Raw genomic sequence first — 14,075 nt, 5'->3', positions numbered from 1 at the left:
ATGGAGACAGGATGGGAAGTTATGTGGAATGTGAGCAGTATCCACCTTCAATGGCTTTTCAATCTTTTCCATTTTCCTACGTCAAGAGCATTAACTAGTCAGATCCAGAGACAAGACGGCTCTGATGAGTTACAAGGGTAACTTCTCCCCAAAGGCTATTTTAAAAATTTAATACCTGATGGAGAAGATAGTTGGGCGATTTAATCTAAGGAATTGTAGGAGGTGGGCAACTCAGAGAAAATGGCAGTTCTGAAATAACTCATAATAATTAAATAAATGCAATTGTTTAACATAATTGTGGTTGGTTATCACAATGCAAGTTGGTGGTGGGGAGTGTGCCACAGCTTCTTCAATTAGATTAATGCCAGCAGATTTTTATCTCTGTAGATTGGGGAAAATAAGTTAGGATTTGGGGCCCAAGGCATAGTCCCTCTTGGCCTGGAGGGACTATGTCTTAACATAGTCTCCTCTGTTTCTGGAGTTTGCACTGGTGACATGAACTGACTCTCAGATAAGTGCAGGTAGAGCTGAGGGACCAACCTGGCTTTACTGTGGTAAACTTGATCAGTAGCATCTAGATCACACCAAGGAGCAGCTGCACCCCCAGGGATTCTCCAGAGCCAAACTTCTCAGGGCTCACGTGATGCACTGAGTGACGTACCGCAGTGTCTAGAAATTTTACTTTTCCCTCTGCTCAGCACACAGTGCTTCATAGGTTTGCAGGGAAGAAAACAGTTCTTCAGGGTGATCTGGACCTCTAGATAGCCCATTCGGTAACCATCAGAGAGTATCAGACTGGGGCGGAGGCTGTAGTGACTTTTACATTGGGTTGCCATCAGTCCCCTAAATGTTAATGTGATTAAAATATCCAATGGGAAACCTGCCCTGCCAAGGCTCCCAGAGAATGATCTATGAGCAAGGAATAGGAGAGACTGGTTTGCCTTAGGGACTGTCCTTTTGTCTTGGCATACTGACTGATGCTTTGCCTTTGGTGTTTCAGGGAACAGAAGGCCGGAGGGGGGCCCAGGGTCCTTCAGTAAGTATTCTTTTTATATTCTGTTCTTTGTGGCAGGGGACTATGAACGTTTCTTCTATGTAGATGGTGCTGGGTAAATAACATTTGACAGGATGTTGTAAGGATGCCCAGCCCTGGACACGAACCCCACTGTCTAGTGGGAAACACAAGCAGCTATCCAGTCAGTTTCTAGAAATAGGACACACTCATCTATGGCAAAATCTCCCTCAGAAACACCTCCCAACAAACAAACAGAACAGGAGCAACCCCAGCTATCACACCCTTGATTGACTCTCACATGCATTGGGAACCAGCATGAAAGAAGGTGAAATTCTTGCTGCTTCTTAGCTTTTATTCAAGTTATTATTATTGGTTACATATTCCAGGTATCCCTTTCATGTTTTATTTTTCCTTTCCTTTTAAACCTGATTTTAATTAGCATGCTAAATATTTGATATCATTATGGCATTTTCAAACAAATTTTTTTTGTCTTACTGTTTTATTGCTGTGAAGAGACACTCTAACAAAAGCAGCTTATAAAGGAAATCATTTATTTGGAGACTTGCTTGTAGTTTCAGAAGCTTCGTCCATAACCATTATGGTAGGGAGCGTGGCGCTAGAACAGTAGCTAAGAGCTTCTTCCTGATCCTAAGGCAGCAGGCAGAGAGAGGGTGAGACTGGGTCTGGTGTGGGTTTTAGAAACCTCAAAGCCCATCCCCAGTGACACACTTCCTTCAACAAGGCCACACCTCCTAATCCTTCCCAAACAGTTCTCTCACGTGGGAAGCAAACATTCAAATGTATGAGTCTCTGTGGCCATTCTCATTCAAACCACCACAGTTTGTTTGAGTCTATTCTCCTATGCACCCCCATCTTTATGATTATTAGAAACATACTTGAGTTCATTCCTGACATTAGGAACAATAAGACCCCAGGCTGTATAAGGGGAGAGCCTGGCAGACAAAACAAATGATCTATGGGAACCATGCAGAGAAAATCTTAATACTGAAAACTCCTGTTCATTAGGGGCAAGCAGGAAGCCCGGGGTCTCAAGGTGCAGAGGGACCTGAAGGACTACAAGGCCCACAGGTATGCTGGGTATTTCATAAATGTGGGCAAATAGTGTGGAGACATTCTGTTTGTAAGAAGGCAGGTAGCTCAGTACAAAAGCACACAACCAAGGGGCTGGAAAGATGGCTCTGTGGTTAAGAGCACAAACACTTTGCCATGGACCAGAGTTTGACATCTAGCACCCAGGTTGGGTGACTCACAACAGCCTATGACTGCAGCTCCAGAGGATCTGATACCCTCTTCTGGCCTCCCTGAATACCTGCACTTAAGTGTATAGACACAGACACACAGACACACAGACATACATACATACACACACACACACACACACACACACACACACACACACACACACACACACACAATTAAAATAAATAATAACAATTTAAAAATATATATAACTGGTAAAATATCAATCTGCAGACATCCATCACCATGTGCATTTCCCATTGTGGGAGATAATTCTGAATTTTGATTCTGTTCCATCAAAGCTGTTCCAATATTTGCAGCTCATATAATGACCCTTGAGAGGGGAAGAGCGCACTCTGTGCTCACACTGCATTGTGCCTAGGTACTGGTAAGAGTGAAAAAGTAACAGCTCAATAATATATTATTATTATTTTACATTGGGCTGCCAGCAGTCTCCAAATGCCATTGGTGGCACAGGTGTCAGAGGTGAGGGCATCTGCTCTGTCTTCTCTACCTAGAAGAAGCCACGACTACTTCTTGAGGCTGGCTTTGTCCCACCTGGGTGTTGTCACTGTGTGAATATCACTATGTGTTGAGCTCACTCTAAACCTGGGCTTCTTGAAAGAGTCTATGTAGAAAAGACCATTTTAAGGCATTTCAAAGACCTCATTTTTCTTCTAGAAAATTCCAGATTATTAACTCTAAATGAATTTGGATATTCTTGATTATTTCTGAGATCTAGTACATTTGCCAGGTTGAGTAACCATGGGATCAGTCTAGACCTGCCCAGGTCCTTATGGGACCGAGTGTGAGATGGCAGTCACTTCAGATGTTTTGAGATCCTTTGACACTAGTGGCCTTGAGGCTCTCTTGGTGATTTTCTGCTAGGCAGGGTCCATTTTAATTCTAGTCTCCCCAGCTATGCAAGAGAACTCTGTGAGACCCACACATAAAACATGGTTGAGAGATAAACTTTCATTCAGCCAACAGGCATCTGCCACTGTGTTCTTTAGCACCAACTTGAAACAACCATTTCCTGTATTCTGCACATTGAGAAAGCACCTTGGGCCAGTGAACCATCAATGAACTACATTTAACAGTTGTTTGTGTGTCTCTTTCTTCATGGGTTTATTTTTTCCCCCTTTGATCTATTTTTATGTCTCTCTGTAGAAGAAGGATGAGACTCTTTTGCCAAGGCAGAGAATCCCTTAATAAGATCTGTGCCACTGTGTCTGGGCTTGTCCGCAATTATTCTTCTAAAAAGGACTTAATCTCACAGCAGTAAGGTTGCTTGAAGGTGTAGACCATCCTCTGTCTCCATGGGGATGTTTCAAAAGCATCTACTAAGAGAGTGGGTTTCATTGACATCACAGCACATCAGTTTTTGTTGTTGTCTTGTTTTTTGTTTTCCCAACAAAAAGGGGTCAAGTGGAAATCGTGGCGGAAAAGGAGACAAAGGAAGTCAAGGGTATCAGGGACCTCAGGTGAGTGACCCGAAGACATTAGGGCCAATGACTTGCAACCTTTAGTTTGTTTTTATTCCAAAATGCCTGAGTGTGTAGTGTATTTTATGCTCTCTGTGGGACATTTATTTCATCTTTTTTTTGGTCACTATGGATACATTTTTTTTATCATTATTTTAGCTCAGCTCAGATCCTTTATACCTTGCTGACCCATTCGTCTTTCTCCTTTGGTGATCTTTTACTCTGAAAGCACAGACTCACTCCCTCAGCCCAAGGAAGTATTTGAAAACCTAAAATGCCACCAAATGATGGACAGGTCTCATACAAATGAATCATTCTTCCTGCACTTTTAAATTTTCTCTGTGCTGTGTGTCTGCCTCTCCACTGACCACAGACATTTGACAGTGCAAAGATCCATGCTTACATAGTTCTGTTTGTTTTCTAAGCCTGGTTTTCTAGTTCAGCATTTGAATGAGTTTCCCAAGTGAGGAATGAGAGTTTGGATGGTGAGAGGTTTATACGAAGCTCTTGATGCTATTGAGTTCTTCCGTTCTGCCAGTGAGAGCTCAGAAGGCAAGGGATGCCTGAATGTGCTCAGTTATATCTTCCTAGAAGGTTGGTGAGGGATGCTTATGCCCAGATTTAGATTGAGAAATTGAAATATGCCTTGCACACCATAACGGATGTATCTGTAGTTTTCTGGGACTTGCATGTGGCAGTGGTGTGTTGTTTTCTAACTTTGTAACGAGCTTCCCCTCACTTGTGCTGGCTGAGTCAAGCCTTTTGCCTCCCCCCTGACCCTCAAGGTCCCCTATGGACCAGTGAATTTCTGGTGGAGGCAGAGCCATGGTCCATTACCTAGTTTACCTTCTTCCCTGGCTCACTGCATCTTCCCATTAAGCCTTCTGGGATCTGGGACTGCTGGAAAAGATGTGAGTTGGTAACTTGTTCCTGGTGGGTTTCCAGGAATTGCTGTAACAGTGCTTTTTCATCTTCTTCTCTTTATTTTCAGGGTTCTCCTGGGCCAGTAGGACCCAGAGGCAGCATCGGAAGACCTGGGTTTGGGGGGAGAAAGGTAAACGTTATTTCTTGTTGGCTTCAAATACTGGGAACAAAAGCAGCAACGTTTTCTCCTGAGCTCTGTGAAAATTCCTCACATGCTCAACCCACCTGCATCCCACCAGTGTGTTCTTTCCATCCCCTGAGCAGAGAATTCCCTGCAGCTTCTTTTTAGGAGGCTGTCCTGATGACAAAGAGAGGCAGTTACCTGGCCATCACAAAACACTGCTGAGAAATCTCTTCAGCTCCTATATTCCCTGAGCAGGAATGAATTTGTTCGCTGAGATTAGTGGAATGGACACTTTTTGAACTCATCTTTGTACACCTTTTGGTCTCACCCAGGCCTGCTCTGGCTAAGGTAGCTGTGGTAGAGATAGCCAGGGACTCAACGATTGGTCTCAGGCCCACCTAACCGCTTTGCTTTCATCTTTTCAGGGGCTGAGGTTTGTATGGCCACAGCAGTGCCTTGCAGGGTTTTCTGCTCTCCTGTCAAGGCCTTGACTCTTTCATTGTTGAGCCAGGGACCTAAGGTTTCTTTTTTTACTGAGTCCAGAAGACTAGGCTGTCAGTTTTCTACTGGGAAAGTCGTCAAGCTTTAATGGTAATAAGATTGGGCTTGGGAGATGGCTCAGCTGGTAAAGGACTTGCTATACAATATGGGGACCTGAGTTTGATCCAGAGGTGTTGTCCAGCCCACTTAGCTGAATTAATCATCCCCAGGTTTCCTGAGAGAGCCTGTCTCACAAAATAAAATGAGAGTGACTGGGGAAGGCACCTGATGTTGACCTCTGACCTCCACATTGTGTGTACATGTGCGCGCACGCGCACACACACACACACATACACACACACACATCTGAACATACACACACTCACATATCAACAAGAAAAATACAACTCAAGTGGAACAATATTACCAAGCAGTGGTAAGAGATGTGTTAATACGATTGTGGCAATCATTGCAAAATTCATATGCACACATGTTATCATACTGTCTACCTTCAACTTGCAGTATTATTTGACCATCAACCCTGGGCCTGTGCAGGGGGGAGAAGATCACACAGTCTTCTGCATTTTCCCCTATTTAATTCCAAGGTTTCTCAGCTCAGCTTTTTCCTGACCCCAGACCCCAACCCCACGTCTCCAGAGTCAACCTTTCCCCTCTACCAGAGCCACTCTTAGTCTCCCTTGCTCCTTCCTCAGTGCACACAAAGTTCTCTGGGCTCCAGCTTCTTTGTCTCTCACTGGGAAGCCTCGTTGGACCCTTGAGTCTTTTCTCTGCTTTCACAAGAGGCCGAGGCTCAACACACAGGGCTGTGATTGTCCACCTCATTCTTTCTCTTTCTAACCACACTGTGCTCAGCAAGGGAAGGACTACATTTATCACACTGAGCCATTCATTTTTCAGGTCAATAAGTAAATATTGTGTGAGTAAATACACTAGCAAGTGAGCCAGTTTCCCCTGGAGTAAGCATTCTATTCTACCCTTTTCTCTAGTCCGTTGACACTAGGGAAGCAGGAAACATTGTGTGTACACACACACACACACACACACACACACACACACACACACACACACTGGAATACTATGCAGCCTTAAAAAGTCCTTAGAGCTCAGCCCAGCGCTGTGCTATGTGTATCCTGCTATCTTCTGGATAGACTGTATTGTGTCTTTAACCCTAGCCCTACCCAGGGCTGGCTGCTCAGTGAGGACCTTGTGTCCCCTCACTCAACAGACAGAACTGCCTGGGGCAGGTTTGACTTTGCTGACCTCTTTTACTCTTTGACTAGGGGGAACCAGGAGTTCCTGGAGGCCCAGGACCAGTGGGGCCCCCTGGACAACGAGGGAGACAGGTATGAGGCTTTGAGTACTTGGTTCTGAGGCAAGGGGAAATGGGGACAGCTTGGGCCCAGCACTTGGGGTAGAAAGATGTGGGCCAGTTCTCCAACTGTTGCTAATTTCCTGTGCACCTAACCTTTTGGTTGTGTGTTTGGGGGTGTGCATATGGAGGAGATGAGGTAAAGGTGGCAAAAGTAGCAGGTGAATGAGAATGGGGCGTTTCAATATTTTAACAACCAGCATGGGCATGTACATTCATTTTGGTTGAACCACAAAATAGTGCTTCTTTCTCTCCTTGCAAAACCCTAGGATGACAAGAAGCAGAGGAGGGTCAAGGAACAGGCTCCTGCCTTTCATGGCTTCCATGGCCTAATTGCTCCTACTGAGCCAAGATCCCAGCGTAGAGACAGCCCATAGGAGAGTCATTTTATGTTAATTATCAAATTATATGTGGATATTTAATAGTAGAAAAATTATCAAGTATAGCAAAGATATGCCATCAACTCAAGTGTCCATTCATGGACAGACAGCATAAAACCACTGTGATATATCCATGTGATGGGATACTATTCAGGCTTAAAAAAATATGGAATTCCTGCCACATATGGCAACATGATTGAACCTGTAGGCTGTTACATAAACTAAGGGAAGACAGGCACAGCATAAAAAAAAAAAAAGAAAAAAGAAAAATACAACTAAAATTATTAAAAGAAGGCAGGCACCAAAAGGCAAAAACCAGGCCATAGAATCTTACATATAAAATGTAAAAAAGGCTGAACTCAGAAACAGAAAGTGAAATCCTGAACTACAAGAGAGCCCAACTCAAATTAAACAAACAGAAACTTGCCTGTCTTTTTGTGATCCAGTTTGAAAATATGAATATTCAAAAGACAAGAGAGAAAGAAAAGGGGTGTGATTTAAGTTTCCTAGGCTTGAACATGGGAAGCAATGAAAAGAAACATTCCCGTCTTCTGGCCATCTTGAGGTATTTACCCTTAATATCCTAGACAGAGTCAAGATAAAAATGTGTCAACCAGGGTCCCTTTCCGCCAGCAGCTAGCTCTTTCCTAAGTCATTGTGACTCCACAGTCATTTCAGTAGTTTCAAAATACTCCCCTGAGGGCTTTACTGAGTCTCTCTCCTCCTCTTCCCAGTGTGGCCTCAGTGAGTAAGTCTCCTGAGCTTCCCACTATTAATCTGGCTTTTTAAATTGGCTTGTTTAGGACGAGCAGCAGAACTTGGCTCGGGCACAGGCTGTGTTTTTGACTGATCTCTTACCATTAGATATTTAATTTGTTTCAGTTTCTCACTGTCCTAAACAACACACCAGTGAATTCTTTTGAAGGAGTTAAAAGTTGAGGATAGAATCCCAGGGTTCCTGTGTGCCAGGCAAGAGCTCTACCACTGAGCTACACCTCTAATGCTCCAAGTAATTTCTGTGTGGAAAGCTCAAGAATTTTTCATAGCTAAGTCAGATAAGTATATATTGAATTAGGTGCTTGAGATATAGTTTCAAGCACTCTTAGAGAGATCTAAACACTACATGGGTCAAGTGTTATATGCGGGAGCCTGATTGTCTTAAGGCTACAGTTCTCAACCTATAGGTCACAACCCCTATAGAGGTCACGTATCAGATATTCTGCATATCAGATAGTTACATTATGATTTGTAACAGCAGCAAAATTACAGTTATGAAGTAGCAACGAAATAACTTTATGGTTGTGGGTCACCATGTTATGGAGAACTATATTAAAGGGTCACAGCATTAGGAAGGTTGAGAAACTACCTTTTTAGGCTTTCCATACCAACAATGGATATTGTAACTTCTTCTTTTTCCTCTTTACTATAGGCAAAAATGCTAACTCATTAATTGTTTTGATAACCAATGAGGATGAACATATTTCCCCACTAACATCTGTTCACCATTTATAATTCATTTTTAAAAAGATTTATTTATTTTAGTTTATATGTCAGTGTAACAAATGGCTAGTTGTATGTATGTGCACCATGTACTGGCCATTATGTATCAGATCACTTGGAACTGGAGCTAAAAATGGTTGTGAGCCACCATGTGGGTACTGGGAATTGAACCCAGGTCCTCTGCAAGATCAGCCAGTGCTTTTAACCACTGAGCTGTCTCTCCAGCCCTATTTGTCTTTGGTTGAATTCCTCAGTCATATTTTTTAGATCAACTCCTAATTTTCCAGGTAAGAAACTGGTGAGTGCAGAAATCTAGAGCAGTTATCCCTCTGCCTCCTGCAGGGGTTGTGGAGTGGAGCTAGCCAGGGAAGGAGGGTACACGCTAGGAATGAGAGGCTGGGATTGTAGCTCAGTGGTAGAACATTTGCCTAGCATACAAGAGGCTCTGGGTTCAATCCCTAGTACAGTAGAAAAGAGATAATAGGAACTGAGAAGCCCCCACCATCCATAGCTCATTCTTAACCCCACAGTCTCCCCATCTAGATAGCTTTTGAAAAACTGAAATGAACTGATGTGTCTGCAGGGAGATTATGGCATCCCAGGCTATGGTCAGACAGGACGAAAAGGAGTTAAGGTAAATATGCAAAATAATTATTTTTCTCAATTGATAAATCAAAATGATGGTGTGGGGAAAATAGTCTGTTGACTTACATATGTTCTCTGCTGAAAATTTCAGGGCCCGACAGGATTCCCTGGGGACCCAGGGCAGAAGGTGAGGCACATACGAATTTCTTCTCTTGCCATGACCAAGGCCTTCTTGAGAAATGAGATGAGCCGTTGGTCTGGGTAGGATGGGGAGTGGGGAGGAGCAGGGACGCAGGTCGATTGCTTCCCCTGCGCTTCACTAGGAAAGGCTATCGTAACCCTGTGATTCTTTATATCAGAATTCATCACATCCCGCCCTTGGTTGCCCGATGTCCTGCCTACCTCACCCCATATCCCTACCTTGAACCCTAACCTCCAGGCAGCCATCTGGATTAGTTCTCCAGCCTGGTGGTCTCATTTACCACCTTAGTTTCTGTTACTAATCCAGCATCATTGGACTTTGCTTCCTCTTTCCTGAAAATCCCATCTTTCTTCTTAGTGGTCTCCTATTTCCACCTCCTCTCTGTCAACTGGCCACAAATATCATGTTCTCTAGATTTTTGTCCCCAAAGTCTGACCTAATTATACTGTCGTCTTGATCCAACATCTCGCAGAGCTCTCATTGTTTATTAGATAATCTGTCTGCATGCCTACAGCCTGTGATTTCAGCAGGAGCTGGCCTCACTGCATCAGTGTATGCTAGGGTTCTGTACTATGATTTCCCAAAGCCCAGCCCGGTAATATCTCAATCAAGAAGAGACGACTGGGTCTAAGGTAGAATAATTAATGATTCAACCGCAGGAGAACAGCCGAGCTTCAGAACAAAAGTGTTCTTCACTGATGGATTACCTGAGGCTGACAAGAGGTTGGGAAGAAGCTACATAAATAACTCCCAGAAAAGAGTTCTCATTACAGAGGATCAATTTTCTGATTTACTGATAAAGGGAGAAATGTAACAACTTATTGATCGATGTGGTATTAATAAATAACTACTACCAAAGTCAGGTTGAATTTCTTTAAATAAACCTCTATGTTTTTTTTATTTATTTTTACATCTTAGGCTCTTTTCTTTTTTTTGTTGGTTTTTGAGAATTTTGTATAGCGTATCTTGATAAAATTAACCCCTCCCCTATTTTCTCATTGCTCTACTCCTTTTTTATACCCGCAAAACCCCGCCTCCCGCTTAAAAACAAACCACCAGATACAGCCTGCACTGCCCTATACTCTTAGATGTGTGGCCTTCCACTGGAGCAGGGGCCAACATACCTAGGGTGGCACCTTTAGAGAAAATTGACTCTCCATCCCCAAAATGCCATCAATTGTCAATAACTCCTTAGGTAGTAGTAGAACGTCCCATCTAGGGCCCCCAACCCCCACCATGCTGGGGTTTTGTCCTGGCTTGAATTTGAGCAGGTCTTGTGCATGCCTCCACGACTTTTAAATACACTCTTAAAGTTTAGAAATTTAGTGTGTGTGGAGGGAGAGGGATGCTAACACAGGAGTGCTAGCATTCCAGATGTAGGCCTCTACATCTGGCTTTTTACATGGATTCTAGGGAATTGAACTCAGGACCTCAGTCTGGAGCCACTAGCACTTTTAGCAGCTTCAGTTTTTCCAGAAATAACTCCTAGAACTAGGCAGTCCTGCTTTAATACCTTAGGTAGTCAGTACTCCATGTTTTCTAGCACAGTCTCTGGTTGCTTTTAGCAACTGGATGATCTCTGAATTGATATTTCTGTATAAATATTTGGATTATTCGAGTACTGGAAGTAGATTTGAGGATACCTAGCTGTGCCAATAGTTTAGTTCCGAATGTATGTCAAGATGTATTTATCGTTGTATTAGCCTTCATTACATAATGGTGACAAGATCAGTTTAAGTGTTGATTACAGAGAATTTTTAATCCTTTCATAGCAAAGATTTTAATATCTTGATATATGTGATCAGGGTGATGCTGGCGATCCTGGAATTCCTGGGGGGCCTGGACCAAAAGGATTCAAGGGACTGACTGTAAGTATCCAATGATTCCAGAAAAAAAAAAAAAAAAAGCACTTCTTTTGTAGAACTCAGCTTTTTCACTGTGATGATAAATGTGTACAATTTTGATTCATCCCAAGGGGATCTTGGAAGCCACCAACTAGTCATGTGACCTTGGGCACACCTACTTAGGACCTATATTTCCTGACTATCAGAACTGAACCTAGTGACACACTTGGTTACTTCAGGTCACTCTTGGAACTGAAGCATATACCTTCCCTGTGTCCCGGGGCTGTCTGATGATTCCACTGGGTGGTGAAATGGAGTGTTGGTTTAAGGGAGGATGCTGAAGTGTTCTAATTAGCAAAGCACAGAGTAAAAAACTATCCTTTCTAAGTACAACTGGCTGAGACAAACATCTATTTACTTTGAAGTCTGAGTGCAATGTCTCTGTTACCCTGGATGTGGAAGGGATGCAGTTGAACAGGTCCTTCACCCTAGGCTGCAAATAATTTGTCAGTATCTCTCCATCACTTTGAGTCTGGGGAATAAACATAGTCCACTCATGTACCATCTTGTATGTGAGAAGTTATTTTTATTATTTGATTTTAAAACATTTATTTTTAAAATTTGACTGAAAATAGATTTTTTTTTCATATAACATATCCTGATTATTGTTTCCTCTCCCTCTCCTCCTCTCAGTTCCTCCCCACTTTCCCTCCCATGCAGATCCAGCCTCTTTCTGTCTCTCACTAGAAAACAATCAGGTTTTTAAGGGAATAGAATATAATGAAGCAAACACATTGAAATAAGGCAAAACAAACACATGTATTTATTTATATTTTATATGTATGAATGTTTGCTTGCATGTGTGCACATGTACCAAGTATGTGCCCTTGGGGGTCCATAAAGGGCATTGGGTTCTTTGGAGTTACAAATAGTTGTAAGAGACCATGTTGGTGTCAGGAACTAAACCTGGCTCCTCTGTAAGAACAATGAGTGTTCTTACCCTCTGAGTCATCTGTCCAGCCCTTATTATTTGATCTTTATAGACTAAGAGGTTTTTACACAATCTTTGTGTGCCCTGTTTTTTTCCCTTAGCACCAATCCCAGCTTATGACTAATTTAGATTTAAATTTACAGCCAGTGTCAGAGTCATGTATGCCACTAAATAAAGGGGACAAGAGGGAGATGGATGTTTGTCAATGATTAAGGGTCAGTGGCTTGTATTATAGGCAAGGAATTTAATGCATATGAATAAGTTGCTATCTTTTATTTTTAATTAAACTGTTATTCATTATCATCATTATTATTTATGATTCTAAGAATGGGATCCATACATTCTAGGTAAGCACCCTGACACAGAGATATATGCCTCAGTCCAGATATTCTTTTAAAATTTTTGAGAACTATAACACCTTATTTAAACTAAGATAACTGTAGGGCCGGAGAGATGGCTTAGTGGTTAAGAGCATTTGCAGCTCTTGTAGAGGTTCCGGGCACTGTATATACGTAGTCTATATCCGCAGGTATGGGCAAAACACTGGCACATATAAAATACGAAGTTAAGACCTGAGATCGTCTCCATAGTTAGAAAATGTAGAAGCTACATTTGTGTGTTCCTCTTTTCAGCTCTCTCAAGGCTTGAAAGGCGGGAGTGGACTTCGGGGGTCTCAAGGCCCTCCTGGTCGGAGAGTGAGTATACTATACATGGGAACTGACCGGCATGTGGTGGTTTCTGGTATACCCAATGAAACGGATGCAGAACTTCAAGACAGAAGCACTGTGTTGAAGCCAGTCACTGTGTCTCTCAGTCTATTATTAAGATGAGTATGACACGTCCCTGTCCTAGCTGAAAAGGTAGCTGTGGGATCAGATGACCAAGAGGAGATGCTGTAAACTGCAAAGCAGTGCAGATACTCTGTTGTTGTGACTGATCACTGAAGCCTTTGTAATAGGCATAGGCCTGCCTGCTTTTCATAGAGGTCTCCTGACAGTTCCAGCATGCAAAGCAGGTTGACAGACAGAGTTTGCCAGAATCACCTTTGTTGCCTTTTTAGCCTTTATTTGGACTCTAGAGAGATTTGGAAATGTAACTACAACTTCCACTCTGGTTCCATTACAAGAGAAATGTCATCCCTGAAAGCACTTCCAGGCAGAGCCAGGTATGCCTCTGCAGGCAGACCTGCATCTGTTTCACCTCTTCTCAAGTGGTTGGTGATTCAGTGTCTGTCTTCTCCCAGGCAGCGTCAGGGAAGAACTAAATATGGCTGACACCTACTGTATGCAGGAGACCCAGGCAACATTGTGAAGAGTGCATGAAATAATGTTTATCTTGCTTTAGGCATTAAAGCATTCTTGAACCTTGGATCTAGCAAAGCAAAACTTGCCTATGGTTTCCTGGCCAAGTGACTCCATAGTAAAATAAAATAATAATTTGTAAAGGATGCTCTGCTATATGCATTTGAGGAATGGGAGAGCAGCTAATCTTGGGCCAGTCTTCTCTATCTGGGTTCATGTTTTCTCTAAGTTCTAGGGCTGTAATTACAGTGTCCTACACCTCAGTCTTGTGGTTGGCACAACTGGTCTGAATTGGTGTGGCCTTTGTCTCCAGTTCTTGGTTCTTAGCCTTTGTTAAGACCTTGCTTGGAGTTACTGTACTATTTATCTTGTGTATCTGCATGTATGTGCATGCTTGTGTGTTTGTCTATGCATTATGTGCATGCAGAAGCCAGTGGAAGTTGAAGGGCCTTGGATACCCCATAACTGGAGTTACATATGGTTGTGAGCTGCCAGTGGGTGCTGTGAACTGAATTTGGGTCCTCTGCAAGTGCTCTTAGCCTCTGAGCCATCTCTCCAGCCTGTAGAGTTACTCCTAAGTTCTTTCTTTTGGGAC

At 42.8% G+C, this 14,075-nt stretch overlaps 1 protein-coding gene across 1 annotated transcript in view; it reads left to right on the top strand.

The window, feature by feature from the left end:
- Col6a5 (collagen type VI alpha 5 chain) overlaps positions 1 to 14,075 on the top strand; it is a 100,140-nt gene that overhangs the window by 51,613 nt on the left and 34,452 nt on the right. Inside the window, exons 21-29 of the mRNA XM_034484273.2 lie at positions 1,001 to 1,036; positions 2,042 to 2,104; positions 3,697 to 3,759; positions 4,751 to 4,813; positions 6,589 to 6,651; positions 9,141 to 9,191; positions 9,294 to 9,329; positions 11,150 to 11,212; positions 12,812 to 12,874. Coding sequence (XP_034340164.1) covers positions 1,001 to 1,036; positions 2,042 to 2,104; positions 3,697 to 3,759; positions 4,751 to 4,813; positions 6,589 to 6,651; positions 9,141 to 9,191; positions 9,294 to 9,329; positions 11,150 to 11,212; positions 12,812 to 12,874 — 501 coding nt within the window. The remainder of the gene's footprint in view (positions 1 to 1,000; positions 1,037 to 2,041; positions 2,105 to 3,696; positions 3,760 to 4,750; positions 4,814 to 6,588; positions 6,652 to 9,140; positions 9,192 to 9,293; positions 9,330 to 11,149; positions 11,213 to 12,811; positions 12,875 to 14,075) is intronic.

This window comes from Arvicanthis niloticus, chromosome 21, assembly GCF_011762505.2.
Source record: "Arvicanthis niloticus isolate mArvNil1 chromosome 21, mArvNil1.pat.X, whole genome shotgun sequence".
Classification (NCBI taxonomy): domain Eukaryota; kingdom Metazoa; phylum Chordata; class Mammalia; order Rodentia; family Muridae; genus Arvicanthis; species Arvicanthis niloticus.
The sequence above is the reverse complement of the archived record's forward strand: the minus strand, read 5'-3'. Positions and strand labels throughout refer to the sequence as shown.